This window comes from Gallinula chloropus (assembly GCF_964237585.1).
Source record: "Gallinula chloropus genome assembly, chromosome: Z".
In the NCBI taxonomy this organism is placed as follows: Eukaryota; Metazoa; Chordata; class Aves; order Gruiformes; family Rallidae; genus Gallinula; species Gallinula chloropus.
In genome coordinates, this window is record NC_140089.1 from 70461602 (window position 1) to 70479251 (window position 17650).

The 17650-nt window shown below is 40.7% G+C and overlaps 1 protein-coding gene across 1 annotated transcript in view; it reads left to right on the top strand.

Annotated features, from left to right (window-relative positions):
* Window positions 1-15777, top strand: part of LOC311204106 (chondroitin sulfate proteoglycan 4-like) — a gene marked incomplete at both ends in the record, with an annotated part of 37914 nt that extends 22137 nt beyond the window's left edge. The window contains 5 exons of the mRNA XM_084278979.1: window positions 1142-1340; window positions 4808-4939; window positions 9454-9614; window positions 13087-13270; window positions 13718-15777. Coding sequence (XP_084135105.1) covers window positions 1142-1340; window positions 4808-4939; window positions 9454-9614; window positions 13087-13270; window positions 13718-15777 — 2736 coding nt within the window. The remainder of the gene's footprint in view (window positions 1-1141; window positions 1341-4807; window positions 4940-9453; window positions 9615-13086; window positions 13271-13717) is intronic.
* Between the last annotated feature and the right edge of the window lie 1873 nt (window positions 15778-17650).

The following is a 17650-nucleotide window of genomic DNA, read 5'->3' on the forward strand; positions in this document are numbered from 1 at the left end:
TGCCCTTTGTCAAGGACCATGTTTCCTTTTCAACCATTTGGTGTGATGTTCTTGCCAGATATTTGTTAAGTGTACCAGGACCCTAGGAGGACAGGAAGAGCTAATGCAGTTTGTGTTTTGAAGGTTTTAAAGGCTCAGGCCATTAAGATTCTGTACTACATAAAATAAACTCTGCTTGGAAAGAATTGATATTGATGCATTGAATATTTAGGAATTCAGCTCTATGTTGAGGTGATACATATATAGTTCTTTGTTAGTACTTTTGTCCTTAATTCTGAATAAATATAGCAGAGGTGAAGAGTAAAATGGGCTGTTGCATGTTTCCAAACAAGAAATTATCTGGTGCAGTGAATGAAGCTCTGATAATAGTCCTTTCTGCTATTTTAAAAAACCCAACCCTCCCCCCCTCTCCCCAAACCCAAAAGCATTTAGATTTACTAGACTTATGTAATGGGGTTTGTAACAGGTTTCCAAATAGTAATTATCTGTGTTGTCTGGAAGCAGGACCTTGTGAAGTGCTAAGCAGCTGCTGGAGGTGTTGATTCCTTCATCTCCCACTGGACTGAGCACCTCTGCGGGTTGTTTGCTGCACTAGCAAAAGGGCCTTTGGTGCCTGTTGTTAGAAGGAAACAATGCAGCTACAAGAACTGTTCCATTTGTCTTCGTTAGAGATTATGCTGTCTCCAGGATGGGTTTGTTTTTGATTTGCTGCTGGTGAAAGTAGAGCATACTGAATGCCTTGCCTGCTGTGAAGTACATGACACTAATACTCATGTGTATGTGTTGGAAAGGAGCTCCTTGACTCAGTTATCAAAATACAGTTTTGTTGTGTTTGTAAGAATTTGGATAGTGCCTGACAAATAGAGCACTCACGCTGCAGCTCTCTACAACTCAAACTGGTGCAGGGTGTGTTTGCTTATATTATTTTGTGGTCTTGTTTTTAAAAAACATTTGCCAACATTAACTATTCCAGTCCATGATGAGAAATTTAGATAGACAGTAAGGAAAGCTGTCATAGCTGCTAATATTGCACAGCACAACTCTCTATTCTTTCTTTTTCTTTGAATTTTGCTTCCTCCAGTTCTCTTCTGTATTCATTTTCTTTATTATTACTATTTTTTCTTTTTTTTTGCTTTTCTAGGTCTGGGTGGGTTCAGTCACAGAAATAACTGTTGATGACCTCTGTGCAGAAGACAAGGACTCCTCACCATCAGAACTGATATATTCCATTACTCCACCCAGCAATGGGCACTTGGCTCTGAAGTCTTCTCTAAATCAGAGCATCCTTAGTTTTACCCAGGGTCATATAATCGAAGGGCAACTGGTCTTTGTACACAATGGTATGTGGTTTCAAAAATACCACCTCTGTTACCAAAATAGGCTCCTATTCAGTATATTTGTGTCTGTAATCCTTTGAAGATCTCCCTGTAATGTCACAAAAATCTCAGAGCACCAGTTATGGGATACATGATCTCTCGCAAACTAAACAGGAAAGGGTCTGATGACTGCTTAAATATGTGCTTACAAGAAACCTTGGTGTATTAGCAGTTCAGTTGGTAGCAGCCTTCTTTCTGAATGTAGGTTTGTAGTAGGGCACGTTGCCTTCCAGCTTTCAGAGCTTTGAAATCCATTTTCTTTGACCTCTGTAATTGAAAATCTCCTGAAGCCTTTCTGTGTTAAAGTGCAGAGCTATTCATGGATCAGCAGTCTCTTAGATAACTGCCACAGTGTAGTTGTATTCGTGAACAGCTCTGGCCAAGGAAGCTCTGGGTCATCTGGGTGATACCAGCCTCTCTTCCAGGCTCTGAAGGAATTCGGCTTTAACCACCGACTCTTTTCTGCCAGCTGCCAGAGTGAGAGGTTGGGTTGTTTGCTACAGAGAGAATAAGTGGGCAATTAAAAAAAAGAAGTCAGGGCAGCTTGATTCATCCTTGAGTGGCAATGCTGGGAATGTGCAGGAATGAAGATCCCAGCGGGCTTCCAGCAGTGCCAGAGATGGGGTTTGTACAGTGCAATAGCTGCTTTCCTCTTGTTCCAGCTGTATTATTGTGTTACCTCAGCTGAAAGGAGATGCTAAAGGAGAAATGAACCAGTTTTGGTGAAGGAGATGGAAGAGGTGCAGTGCTCTCTTGCCAGTGTGGAGGCAGACTAGAATTATTTCCAGGGCTCTTTTGGGTGCAGCGGTCACTCCAGATCTGTGCTGTGTCTTCATGAGGCTTGGTGAGGTTAAAGTGCTTTGACTTGTGATGCACTGTCTTGCAGAGTGCATATGTGTTGCTGAAATTGCTTTACAGGCAGCTGTTAGAGAGCTGTAAGTATCCTGCTGAAATAATTTGGGCAGGAAATGAAAGGTCAAGAGCATGGCCAACCTGTTTAAACTGTTCTGAGGGAGACTTTGACATGTAAAAACCCCTATGCTGGTAGTCTCAGTGTGAGGAAATGAATCCACACTGTGTTTGAGAAAGGGCAAATGCACATCTATAGCCTTGGGAAGTGAATGTTGGTCAATGAAAGTAGAAAGAACACCAAATTAATTTTTCCAGTGAGTTGTGGGTTGTACAATAAGTTTTCAATGTAAAATTGTCCAGGTCACATATCAGGCCTCGCAGCTGCTCTGGCTCTGCCGTCTGCTCAGCCTCATGGCCTCCAGTGTTTCAGAAAGTACTTTGGACATTTTGCTGCTTTTCCTTTCTCAATCCGTGATTGTGTTTCCTCCTTCATTTTGGACTGTTGCTAGGAGGGTACTTGTTACTCTCATCTTGTTGCTCCCAGTCTTGTCTTGAGGCTTTTCTTTATCTGTTTGCTGTCATTTGGCTTCTTACCCCTTCTCTCTTGAGCAGATCCACCTCTCCTCTTCAGTCTTGTAGTTTGTGCTAGCTTCTTTGGATCCTCCTGGGAAGTACACCCACTTCATGTTCTCCACAGCTGGGCATTTACTCTTCTTACTCTAACCCTTTCCAAGTGGAAAAGCAGCATCTTCTTCACTGGGGCAGCACTTCATCCCCTGGCTGCTCCTCATGGCAGCACAGGTCTTTTACATCTACACGTGGCAGTGACTCTCCATCCTCAGGATCTTTTTTACTCCCAACAAAAATACTGCTGTACTTTGCTTTTATGTGTCTAGCATTAGATTTCACAAAGCTTCTCCTTCATCCTGGCTCAGTCTTGCGAGATACATTATGCTGCTTGCTCTGTGCTGAGTTGCAACTCTCCCTCTTTATTCTCAAGTTTTCCCGTTAGTTTTATGTTTGTTTCCTCTGTAATTCCCAATTGTTCTGTCACTAGCATAAGCACAGAACCAGAACACACTTTTCTGTACTCCTTTTCCAGTGTGAGAATGTCTTTCCTCCCTCTTCCAGCCTCACTTCACTACAGGGTGGTCCCATCCCGCTTTCGCAGTATGTGGTCTACTCTTACCCCCTTCTAGCATTCTCCTTGGGGCAGCACTGAATTGAATTCTTTCTTGCTTCTGAAGTCTCTGTGTCTTTTCAATGCAGTTTTCACAATCCTCTTCCTGGTGTCCTTCTTATCACCTGTTCCTTCAGAAATTAATGGTGATAAAGTAATACCTGCTCCACCCAAGCAGCACCTCAGGATTTAGTTCTGTCCCTGACTCTGTCAATGACAAAATGTCTATTCCAGTTCGGCAGTTGACCTGCATTAACAAAAAAATCAAGTGAGGCTAAATAAGTTTGGTTTTTTTTTTCCCCAGCCTGAGGTAGACTCCTCAGTATGTTTTTTACACGTACAGCTAATTGTGTGTTTTTATAAAGTGAAAACATCAGAGAATAAAACCTTTTAAAATAAAAACAATATGACCTGATGTAGAGCTGCTTTGGTGCCTGGCTGGGTATAAGAGTATTGCCTAGGGTGGTTGTTAACTATAATTTTAGAATATTTTAGATATGTTAATTTATAGTTCAGTAGGGAATGCTGATTTTTAAGTGAACGTGGACCCTCTCAGGATTTGTATTCATGCAGCAAGATCTCATGGTTAATTTGAGAAAAGCACACAGAAGAGCAAAGAACTATTTGCAACAGTTAATGTTTCATTTTTTCGTTTTCTTTCTACGTAATAAAACAATCTGAAGAGCCCTATAGTATAAGCTAGATTTAGGAAGCTCTGTGCACCTCAGCAAGACAGTTCCAAGAGATGTATTTTTACAGGAATCCACTCAGACTCCTGGAGGTATTTTGCTATCACTTGTGCCAAAGTACATGCAGGTCTTAAGATTAAAGAAAAAAACATGCATTTATTATGAGTACACATAACTTCTGAAATAGTTTAAGCTGTGACAACATATGCTGCTGAAGTGGAGCAAAGAGGGAAAAGAAACAGCCCGAGAGTTGATTCAGTCCTTTAAGTGTGAATCAAAGAACATTCTAGTTGTTTTTTTCCCAAAATGCCTTCCTTGCCAAAATGTAACTGCTTAAGTGCTTTGGTCCCTTCTAAGATAAAAGGAGTAGGAAATTTGGGAGTCATTGTCTCTGCAAGTTTATCTTCTTCAGTTCCACTGGTGTCAGTGAAGAAGGAAAGGAAGGGGCACTGTGCTAATTTACACCTAAGGGATATCTGGCCTTCAGTGCAAGCAGCAGCTGGTAATTCTTCATTGGGAGGGTTTTTTCTGTATAATTAATTTATTTCATTCTAAATAAGATACAAAATTACTGATCAAAAATTGTGTCGGGATGACTTTGGATATGTTTCACTGTAACCAAGGCTAAAAGGTGTCCAGTGTATGTTTGTATGTGCTGGATGACAAATAGAATAACAGAAAAATACCTTCACCTTTTCATTTTTTTGCAGGAGCAATGTCTGGAGGCTTCAACTTCCAGGTAACAGACGGTTTGAACTTTGCACCTCGACAGATTTTTAGTGTCACTGCTCGGGTGCTGGTCATTAGCCTTGAGGTGAACAAAGGACTCAGGGTCTTTCCAGGTCTGTTTTTAAAGATCATCATGATTTAATCCACTCAGGGTGGGGTGGGGGCAAAAGCATAGCTGGTTGTCACATAGCTAGGTGGATAACCTGTAGTAAACTACCTGGAAACATCTATGGGGTTTTTATGAAAACAGTTAAGTTTTCTCACATGACTGTGCTTGCAGTCATGGAAACTGGCAGTGAAAGACACTCTGTCTGAGCTCTGAACATTTACCATTCAGATTTGTTTAAAAACTCCAGGTTATACTCAGATACTTAGAGGTGCCTTATCTGTTTGTTATTGTACCTGGTAAAAGCAAAATGATGCTTGTGTCTATAGGATTCTGAACAGCAGATGAAAGCTTACCAGATAGCAATTGTTATTGTTTAGGCTGAGTTTCGGAGAGCAGCACAGACTCTGATGAATCAGAAGAAACAAAAACTTTTGTATCTATGCATTTGTAACTAGTTGGATCTGGAGGCATGTGTTTTGTAAATCCTACTCCTGCAGGAGGAGTTGATGTGTTAAGAGTCTCACCAGAGCCATATACTGTTTAGCATTGGCAATAGTAATCCTTTATTGAGTTAGTAATCTAACTCTAATTTGAGGATTAAAGGAGAAATGTTCAGTCTTCTCTCAACAACATCTTGCATCACACTTCTGTTTGTACTACCTTCATTATGCTCTGAACATGATCTGCACAACCAGAGAGAGACTGAGAATCAGTAAAGCTCTATGGGTCTTAATCTGTTCATTGATTTATTATTTTGATACAAGGGAAGCACTTTAGTTTCTTAAACTTCCTGAATATGAGCTGCATAAGCAAAGGCTTGCAACAAAGGCCACTTAAATGCAGGCAACAAAAAATAAGATTACAGCAGCATGATCTTCTCATTCAGTTGATATAAATGGGATTCACATAAATCCACTTACAAAGCTTATTAATCTGTGATTTTGGGTGTAAGGTTGCCTCAGGCACAGGGATTTACAGGAATTCTATCTTAAGCCAAAATTCTAAGGAAAGTAAGCCTGATATTTCCATAGAAGACAAAGTCTCTAGACTGTCTATCAGTTCTCCAGATTGCAAAACGCAGTATTTCTTTCAGCATGGCAAGCTGTGTTAATCTAAGCCTACAGTTTTTCCTGAATTCTCACTTTCTTTGCGTTAGCAAAACTCCTTTTTGGTGTTAAAGAGTATTATTAGTTTTTTCACCTGTTCTCTTCATGATAATTTTAAAGATGTTCCAGAGCTGTATGTGTTTCAGCTGTACTTGCTTTTCATGAAATGACTATTACAATGATGGTGCCAAATGGTTAATACGCATAAAAACAACAGCCAGTGTTCTCTTATATTTTGTAGCACTGCAGGAAAAGTTAATTTTGAGACAGCTTCAAGAATCTTCTCTCTAGGGAAGTAAAAATGGAATATATTGTGAAGAATTTGACGTGCATTGCTGGGTATAAACTATTCTCTCAAACATATTGTTCTCCAGTTTTGTAAGAAAATGTGTTGCTGTCTCTTTGGTGCTGGATATACCAAATTTGTTTATACAATTTAAGGATTTTTTTCTATTCAACAGAAGATTGTTTCATTCAGTGTGCTCAGTAAATTGACTTCTAGATACATGAGTTTTTTCTTACGTATGCTAGTTTTCTACAAGGGGAGGGTTTGCTGTCTTCAGGGAAGCAGCTCCTCTAAGAAAGAATGAGCTGAGTTGCTCTTTGAGAAGGAGAGACAGCCTGACTTGTAGGTATTTGGAAGCAGAAATGTCTAAGCAGTCAGTAGTTGAGACAGTTCATGATTGTTTAACAGGCAGAATTCTTGTGCTAAAGCACTTTGCAAATCTTACATGTAGACAGCAAAAATGGATAGCAAAATTACCAGGTACTGATAATGGCCTTAGGCTGTTGCATTCTACTTTGATGCATCAGCTTGTCCTACTTCGCATCCTTGTTGTGTCCTCCCCTCTCTCTGTTCCTTACGCTTGTGTTAGGGTGCGATCTCTGTGCTCCCATGTTTGGGTACAAGCTTTTCTCACTTCCCTTTCCTTATCCTAGTGTGTTGTCTGGCAGATAACCTTCCTCTCTCTGTTGAGGTGTCAGACCAGAACAGAAGTACTGTGGGTGCTGGAAAAGGTTCTCAAGTCTCAGGACAGAAGTAGGTGAGGGAGCAGGTTGTGTTTGGGGAAGGATCCCATTTTACAGGAAAGCATGAGAGACTTAGTGGCTCTAGACTGTATTTCGACCTGTGTGCTCTAGTGAGTGAGATGAGCTCTATTAGGAAAAAACAGGGTCTTTGTGGCACACACTGTGGTGGAGGGATACCCTGGTATGCTTATGAAAAATTGGAGCAGTAACTTCAATTACTGTGGTGTTACCATGTTTGAGAGTGTTGTGGGTTTTCAGCCAGTGGGGGAGACCATGGTGAAGCAGGTTGTCCTGCTGCAGCCCATGGAAGATGATGGTGAGCAGAGATCCCACCTGCAGCCTGTGGAGGACTAGGCTGGAGCAATCTGGGCCTAGAGAGACTGCCCCCCATAGAAGTGACCCATGCGGTCAGTGGGGCAGTTGGTGAAGAGCTGAAGCCCCATGTAGGACTGTTTCCCATGGGTGGGACCCCACGCTGGAGCAGGGGAAGGGTGAGAGGAATGCCCTCCCCACCCCCACTTCCCCCTGGAAGGAAAACAACTTGTGAAGAACTGGCCAAAACCCCCATTTCCCGCCCCCCTGTGACACCTGTGGGGAGGAAGGGAGAGAAATCATGAATAAAGTTGAGTCCACAAAGGATGAATGGGTGGGGATAGGTGTTTTAAAATTTGATTTTATTTTTCATTATCCTACTCTGTTTGCAGTGTGTGTGTTGTACGAAATTAGATGGGTTTTTTATTCCCTGTGGAGTCTGTTCTGCCCGTGATGCTGATTGTGGAAAGATCTCTCCCTATCCTTACCTCAACTCCTGAGCTTCTCAATATGTATTTTCTCCCTTGTCCAGCTGAAAAGGGGAGTGACAGAGTGACTTTGGTGGGCATCTGGCCTCCAGCCAGGGTCAAACCACCACAGAGAGTTACTGTGTCTTACTTTGCCAGTGCAGTGGGGCCTGGTTTGCATAAGTAGGAGGTTATTGAGAAATAACTGTGTTTCCAGATACATGTGGTCTGATTAACTGTAGCTCTCAAGTTGTACATTCCTGACTGCATCTGCTGTATCCGTAACAGAAGGTCCTGCTTCCCTCTCCCTGTCATGCAAAAAAGGGAAGAGAGAGCAAGAATAGGGAGACTTCTTGAATTAGATGTAGTTGGAAGAATTCTTCTAGAACTGAGGGAACTGCTTCACTTTTCAAAGCAGTATGGAGACAGACAAGCATGGGAAGGTAAAAAGGGGAAAACTGGCAGCACCAGAGATCTAGTTATAACAAGTCTGTTTCCAAGTTCATGTGGTTTGAACCAGGGTACAGCTACATATAAATAGGCAGAATCCTGACATTCTTAATGGCTTGCAAAATATTCCCATTCTTCAGTTTACTTACCATATCTTTTCTTCTGAATATTAGAGCAGGAACATGCTATTTTGTGTTATTCCTGTATAAGCATTATGCTTTATTGAAGATGGATTGGTAACTCAGACAATCAAGGATAAATATGGCTAGCATCTAAATTTAGATTGTTGGTACCTGTAAAAGCTTGTTGCTCAACAAAAAATAGAATATGTGAAGATGGAGGCAGAAGTGGGAGTGGGGGAAATAGGAGTAAGGGAATCTATTGCTGTTCCAAAAGTCTCATTTAACATGAGATTTTGTTTGCTGAGTGTGTACCATGATACAGCACATCAAAAGAAGCCAAATAAGATTTTTTTTCCTCTTAGGAAATTACGATGTTTGGTTTTCTCACAGCTATGTAAAACTTTTTCTTGGTTTGACTGATGCTTTGATAACCTTCGAGCCAGAAGGTACTGGGTAGTTTGGTGATAACGTATAAATGATTTTGTTAGCCCTCAGGCTCCATCTGTCTTAATAATACATTATTTCAACTCAGGCCATCATTTCTGTTGTATGAAGTTTCTCCTAATTTGTTTGATTCAGTATTTATTTTCAAATCTATTGTAATGAAAAATCAGCTTTCATATTGATGAATGGTTCAAGCTTCTGGTAATAATTGATTTTGGTTTGTGTGTTGACTAGAAACTTTGCTGTGTTAAGGTTTCTCCCTGCCAAGTCACCCTGCCTTCTGTGGGCACCAGGATTACTAAAAGCATTAACAGTGGTGGCTTCAGTTAGAGTTTGGTTTCAGTTCTAGATTATACATGCTTTACTCCTCACTTTGGGTTGTTTTTGCAGGAGCTAGTCTTTAGCCATTACATGTGGGAACTGCACTTAAAAACAAAGGTCCATCCTACTGATTTTCTAAAACATGGTTAAAATGCTAAGTAGAGTACTAAGGTACTAAGGTGAGGGGGTGAGTTGTGCGTACAAAGCTTACTGTTTGGGAAAAGGTGCTGTAGCAAATCTATGTGACTTACAATCAACATTTTTTAGGTTCCAGGAAACCTATTTCACAACATGATCTGAAAGCTGTGACCAATGCAGGAAACAGAACTATAACTTTTATGATTGTAACTTCCCCAGAACGTGGAAGGCTGATCAGAGTAAATTCTGATAATACCACTCAGGAAATCCTCAGTTTTACACAGTCTATGGTAAGTGTTTACCTCATAGTAAGTAGTTTGGGTAGATTGTTACTTCAAAGGGTATCTCAGTTGCTTGTCTTTGTCTTGCCTATTAGTATCTGTTAAGTAACCAGGCATATGTGACCCATCAGTGCAATCACCCAGATTTGCTGTGTCACTGAGTATCTGGCATCTAGTAATGAATGCAAGAGGAGCCTTTGTTCGTCTCTGTTTGCATACTAGCAGGGTCTTGGCAATTTCTACTGTTTTGCTTGTAACAGTATTTTTCAAGAAGAGCTGTTCTGCTGCCATTAACCAGCAGTCCGAGGTTGGAAGCCTTTAGTTTTTGGCAGAAGGACCAGCCTTTTGCTCTGTGAGAAGTCCAAGTATCGAGATTCATTTCAGCTGTGCACAGTCCTCATGGGTGTCCCCAAGAGGACTTCTATTGATTTGACTGGCTGTGATGTTAAACGTTAAGAGAATCTTAACTGTGACACAGGGTCTCATACTTGAATGACTAAAACATGGCAGTTCATGTAACTTGATGGAAAACATTGTTTTGCAACTGAAATGACTTACGTCTGCGTGGAGAATCTGAGTATAACTGCATGCTCTGCATGCAGTAAGTTATTCTCAGAAAAATCTAAGTGGAGCAGAAAAAGGGAGCTCAATCTCCTGACTTTGCTGGAAGAAAAATTGAGAAATAATTGGATCTTAATCTACATTTACAGATTCTAAAAGTGGGTGTTTGATTAGGCGTATGGAGGAGTGACAAAATCTACTGGCCAGAAATTAAAACTTGACCAATAGAACCTGTAAGAAAAGTTGGCGTTTTTAGTAACTACCATCAAACTTTGAAACAGGACTAAGGACTGTGGTGGAGTGAGTCTCCACTTCAACTTTATAAATCACGATGAACAGAGAACGTTGCTCTTAGTGAAACTGTCATAATCACAGTATGTTATTAGTGGTGTTGCAACAGTCCCCGAGTTTTGTCTTGCATTATGTGTGAGATGAACTGTATAATGACCCTGTTCCTTTCCATTCCTATCACCTGTGACTTTCATGAGCATTAGATGAAACAGTTACACGTCAGACAGAAAATGTTTCAGCTAAGGTTTTGAAGTTTTACTGGTTTTGCCAATGGATAGGATCTTCAGACAGTAGATAGGATTTTTTGCCAATGGATAGGATCAGACATTGCCATGTCAGAACGTGCCACTTACTCTCTATAGCTTTAGATCTTAGTAATGTATAGCTAACATTCATTTGAACTTCATAAATTATGTAAGGATTTGAGCTGTAATAGCACATACGCTTTTCTTCTCTGTGAGAGATATTTGTATTGGCCATTTTCAGTTCAAACAAGTAGAGCTAAGTGACTTATTGCAGGTAGAGCTGAAGTATCCAAACCAACTCAGTATTTGTTCTGGTAGGGTGTGAGGTACAGGGGAGAGAAAAGAGATCTTAAATAAACTTGCACTGTCCAGTGTGTTCTAGCCACATGAAAAATATCAGTAAGAAAATTACATTGATATTACAAACTTTGTATATGCTTCATGTAGTGGAGAAAAAAGCATTCAATTTCCATTTGTTAATAAAAATAGTTGTAAATCTGTTTGAAGTTCTAAATACTTTGTGTTATTTTAGTTCTTTGGGTTTTCATTGACTTCATTCTGTATTATGGAACTTGAAATTTTGCTTCCAAAAAAGTACTATGCAGCTGGCTTATAAAAGTAGTTAGCACTTTTGCTATGGTGCTGAACTCTTCTCTATACCCTGTGGTTTGTTGCTCCATTGCCAGAGGGAAAAAACAATTAAAAAGGAACTGAAAGCACTGTTGCATTCCAAGAATTTTTTTCATATACAGTTGTTCAGCCAATAAAAGTGTGTGTTAAATACACTTGAATAACACAGTAGTTTTCAAGATCATTAGTTTTTTTTCTCTGAAAGTGCTTTCTGTGGTGTCTTAGAAGTATTTTCACCTTGCAGCAAGCCACAATTTCTTCATTATATTTAAAGTCACTGCAGAGGTAATTGCAGAAGTCCTCATCAATTCCATTATCTTCTTAATTCAGATTTTAGCATGGGCTGGCAATTAAAAAAAGATAATCCTAGGTAGATTGATACTACATGCTGTTTAATTTAAAGGATGCATACTGTGCCTGCTATTGTTGGAAAAATTTGCTCTCTCCAGCTTGGAAGTCCTAGCAGTAAAGTTACCCTGAACCAATATATCCTTTTATCATCGATTTTACTTTGTCTTATAATAGCCATTAAGAATTAAATCAATATAGAGAAAGCATAAACCTGGAGATGTGCATATAGGATTTTATCACATCAGTCTGAATTTTTTATGCAACGGGATGTAATGATTTTGAGATTGGTGAAAAAGGTGACCTGAAAGGCCTGTTTCCCTAGTAACCTCAGTAGGGGCTGTTCCAGTAAGTAGTTGCTTGATTAGTGCACTCTGTCGTCACCACTCAGGTTCTCTGGTGATAAAATGCTTCACCATGATAGCAGCAGAGACTTTTTTGTTTCCTCTTTTTTCCACACCTTTCACGCATATGTGATAGGAACGTGTGTTAACAAGTTCCTTCAGGGTGTTCACAGGCTGTGTAGGCTGTGTTACTAACAGTAAACTTAGAACCAGCATCATCTCCAATAGGGATCTCTTTGGCAGTTATAAGCTAACAAATGCAGGCTGGGTCAGAGTTGCCTGGGAAGTTGCCAGGCACTTGCTAGGTATAGCTATCCTCTCTCCAGGTCAGTGAATGAATTATCAAACAGACCAGACACTGAATCTACTAGATGAGATTTAGTGAGTGTTCTAGTCTTGTGGTTATTTGGTAGCCTGTTGTCATTTCAGTGTATTATGGTGTTGATGTTAAAATTCAGGTGTAGCTCAAACTGCTGAGAATCCTAGTCTGAAAACACTGCCTTTTGCTTTGGGACCTAAAGAGATAAATGGTTGTAAACCAGGAGTATATTTAAGTGGCCATTGCATCTCCTTCTGGTTTCCATAGTCTCTTACAAGGTCTGGTATCTTCTGCCATTCACCATGAAACTTACCAAAGTTCTTTACAAGCCTTCAGTCTTTTATTTGCAATTTTGCGCAGTACCCTGTGAGTAACCTTACAAAGCAAGGAACCCTAGACATAGGATACTCTGATTCTCTAAAGATACAGTCCACCTGAGCTCCTGTCACCATTACCATTGCTAGTTTGAAGTAGTGTTTTGTATCTCTATTCCTCACATAAGCCCTTTACTTAAGCATTCATGCCCAGTAATATTTCACCTACCTTTAGGTATGCTTGTCTGGCAACACAGAGACTGTCTTCAGAGAAAGAGAAATGCAAGATAATCTCAATTAAGTTATATCTATGCTGTGCATGAACTGAAGTACAAAGGCCTCTTTTGTTGTTAAGGTATTTTTATCTCTGTTTATACTTCTGTGTTTAAAGTTATTCTTATACCTATGACTTTTCTTTATGCTACACAGGTGGATGAAGGTGTGATCATATACGAGCACCTACAAACCGAATCGGTTGGCTGGAGTGTGGACGATTTCTTTACGTTCTCTGTCTCCTCCCCACCATCAGCTCTGGACCTGCAGGTGTTCCGTATTGTTGTTTCATATGGAGTTACCAGGCATGATCGGAACAGTCGTCTCCTGGCAAATACAGGTGAACACTCTGCACTGTTTGCACTCTAAATTGGCTTGGCTCTGTCAGGATTCCAAATAGGCAAATGTGAAAAACACAAAGGCTACTTTCTCTTCAGTAACAAATCATCAGAGTACTTTTGTCACAGACTGTAATGTAGATAGTAGCTTGGAAAACTGTATCACTGCATCATTAAACCCAAGATTTACTACCTATGTTTGATCCTTCTTCATGCTGTAGTGGGTATTCTCTTTTGCTGTAATCACAAGTAAGAACAGCAACAAAAAATTCTTGTCTCGTATATATGACTGTATTTTAAAAATAGTGGTAATATATTTTTAGCCATAACATATGGAAATCAAAGATACCCTGAAGGAGAAACTTACCTGAGCATCATCAGTGTTGAGATCTAATTTGTGAAATATTAAAATAGTAAATGTCTAAGATTCTTTTTTTCCTTTCCCCTAGGTGCCATAGTCCAGGAAGGAGGTAGAGTATTAATCAACAAAACAAATTTAGATGCTTCAAATCTATTGTTTAAGCTACCTGAGATACAGCGTTCCATGTATGAAGTCTGGTATCAAGTTGTGTCTTTACCTCAACATGGCATGATTGTTGTTGGAGAACGAAATGTTACCAAAGAAAAACCCAACTTTTCCCAATACATACTGAACAAATTTGGAATTCTGTATGTACATGATAATTCTGAGTCGCTGATTGACAATTTCACTTTTGCTGTTTGGTTGAACCCAAAGAGCAAGTCTGCAACAAAGCCCCATAGTGAAGTTTTAGAGGAGATGTTTAATATCACCGTTGCTCCAGTGAATGACCAGCCTCCGGAATTGAAGACTAAAAGGCTGCACTTGAAAGTTCTGCAGGGAGACGTGTCAGTGCTGGGGTCAGAGAGTCTGAAAGTTGAAGACCTAGATAACAGTCCAGATGAGCTCAAGTACACCATTGTTAGCAAGCCCAATAATGGTTATTTAGCAATGAAAAGCAATCTTAGTGTCTCTGTAAAGGATTTCACGCAAGCTGATGTTGATGGTGATAAAATTTGGTTTGTACAGGATGGGAGTTCATCTTCTGGGGTGTTTTATTTCAGTGTGACTGATGGCAAACATCGCCCTTTATACAAACTATTCAGTCTTGAAGTCATACCAATCTCTCTTGTCCTGGTGAACCTTACCAATGTTGTACTTCCACAAGGACAGACATCTGTCACTATTACTAATGTCCAGCTTTCAGCTGTCACAAATGGAAAAAGCACTACTATCATGTATGAAGTAACTCAGCCACTCAAATATGGGCACTTGATGATTGGAAATGAGAAGGTTACTAAATTTGAGCAGGCAGATTTGTACTCTGGAAGGCTCTCTTACCACCTGACAAATCTCAGTGCGTCCAAAGAAGTGCTGGAGTTCATGCTCTTCACTGCAGAAGGCAATCTGACAGGACAAGTGCTGAACATCACAGCGAAGCCTTTAGTACAAGTTGCAGATGACATGCATTTTCCAAATCAAGCAGTTTATAAGCTCAGCAGCAGTGATCTGGATGCTTCTGAGCTCGGTAATTTGACAAATAGTAATCCCAGATTTGAAGTGGTAGTGCCTCCGACTCATGGAAGGATTGTAAAGAGGGGTTTTGTGAGTGACGCAGTGTTTGAGGATGTTCAGACGTTCACCCAGTCTGACATTGATAGTGGTGGTGTGTTTCTGGATGTAGATACGAATATGACAGGCCTTGATCTGTTAAATGACTCGTTCACCTTTGTACTCCGGGCCGATGGTGTGCAGCCTGCTGTAGGCTGCTTCCGGTATTCCGTGACACCACACAGTCCTCCGCTGGTCCAGGGTTTTCCAACGGAAGTGCCTCCTGTAACCAGCACCACCACTTCAAGGATTCACTCCACCTCAAAGGATGAGGCACCAGCCACCTCTCAGAATAAAGACCCTACAGTAGCTCCACAGAAGACTGGGCCAACCATGTGGCCAGAGCGGAATGGCTGGGAAAATCTACACGAGGAAGGTCCGTTGCTAAATCTGGCAATGGGAACAAGTGGATCTCTGGGGACTAAGGCCATAACCCAGGTTAATGGCAGGAGTGCCAGAGAGCAAGCAGCTGAAAGCAGCAACGCCTGGTACATCATTATCCCCCTGGTCTTGGTGTCCGTGGTACTTATTGTTGCTGTTTCTACTGTGTGCATTTTGCTAATGTGTCAGAAGAAAAAGAAGACAAAACCACTCGTCAAAAATCAAACAGATACAGTCATCACTAGTCCAGATCATTCCAGATGTCTGGAACGGAGCCTGACTGTACCCAGCGTTACGGTGACTCCTCTGCTGAAGGGGGTTGAGAGAAATACGGCCTCAGCTTTCAGTACAGTAAGACATGAACAGCTGCTCCCTGCAGTGGGTTCTCCAGCTGTAGAACGGTCTCTGCAAAACAGCTGGTTAAACCTCGATCCTGACATGATCCAGTATTGTCGGAAAACAAACCCAACTTTGAAACGCAACCAGTACTGGGTATAGAGCTGGGCAGTTGTGGTCATGCAAACTGATGTAGTATGGAAGGAGTGTACACAGGTAACACACAATTTGTTCTTTAATACACTTATTTATTACAAATCGAATTCTGCACTGTTTTAGGTGAATTCCAAATACCTGTGAAATCATAGTGATAGTAAAAATCTTGCTGATGACAGTGACCATATAATAGGATTTCCAGTTGGTACTTCAGCAAAATTCCCACTTAATTCAGTACAGAATTTGACCACATGGGTTTTGAGTGCACCCTGTGTATGCAGTATTTTTTATTTACCGGTTTTTTTCCTGTCATGGACTGTGTATTTAAAATACATAATTACTTTTTGAAGAACCAAGCTTGCTATAAAGGTCTTGCATTCTTCCCTGAACCACCACTTCTGTTTGAAGACCTTTCTGCTGTTTCTATAAATAATTGCCAAGGTGCTAATCTCAATAATGCCATTTTGACCTGAAGGCTGTTTAGAGGCCAGTACTAAAAACACCAAGCTGTGATTATTTTGACAGGCATTTATCTGGGTTGCTGAACTGGAAATCTAGAATTCAAGTCAGCAACAATAGTGCAGCAGTGACAGTATATAAGGATTCTAGTAAAATACTCTTTACTGTGAGATGTTGGTTGTTTTACTTTTCTTCATTTTGATACTGAATTCTAGCCTTGAATGTCTGCAGACTGGTAAAATGCAATACCTCTAATCCACGTAGCAAAAACTGTGTTTCTCAGTCTGTCTGCTGAATTGTCTTTAGACTTAGATTACATCTGAAAGTGCATGCCAAAGTCCTGTGCCTGACAGAGGGCTAAATTCTGCGTGTTCAAGCAGATGACAGGATCAAGTCCTCTTGCTGCAAACTGTCCTGTGTGGTGGAGGTACTGACAGAAACGGACCTGCAGGGAAAGTGTGTATCCCCTTCTGAAGTTTCACAATGTACCCTTCATCTCCCAGAACACCAAACACGTGCCTTACACACTGTATGACACATACTACCTACACTAATTTTGCTCTGGTGCTAAAATGTGCAATAATTTCTTTGCAAAGGGAGTATTGTATTTTTGGAAATCCAAGTTCAATAGTTGAATTTCCAAAGTATTGTGCACTCTCTAGTTAAGGTTCAGTCTTCCACTGAAGACAACAGCAAAATTCTTGTTGACTTTAGAGAACTGACTTCAAGGGAATGGTTCTGTGGTGATAACCAGTCTCTTACCACTGAACTTCTCATCCTTTGTTGTGGTTTTGTACTGTTACAGCTCCCAGTTATCTTTGTGAAAACACCGTGCTGAGTGCCAGGGTGCAGCCTCAGCACTGCACTCAGTTAACACTGGAATAATATTTTTGTTTGAGTATAGGTGGTGCAGTTTTTGCTTCCATACAACAGATGTATGGCCCTCAACATCCTTGGTGCTATTAATTTCATGATACTTTGCTGTGGACGATTTTTTTTGTTGTTTTTGTTGCTGGTTTTGTTGTTTTTGTTGCTGTTATTGTTGATGTTTAGCCATTTTCCTGTCATTTTTGTGTTTCAAATGTTGGATTCACCCATGAGGAGAGACAGACTAATTCTCCACGTACTGCTGTGCTCTGGGAACTAAACACAAGAGCAGTAGGAGCAGTCTTTCTCATCTGTGTTGCCACTGCTGTGCTCAGCTCTGACTGGTGTGTTTTGAAGCAATGCCTTTTTCAGAGCCCACTTCACGGAGAGTAGTCTGTGTCAGTGGAAAAGGTGCAAGGCACATCTTCAGCTGGTCCTTACAGGGTAAGGACATGAACCCTTACATGTGCAAACTGAAATGTATTGGAACCTTGTTGCGCAGCGGTGATGGCAGAGAAATAAACACCAGCTCCTTGATGCCAGCATGAGCAGG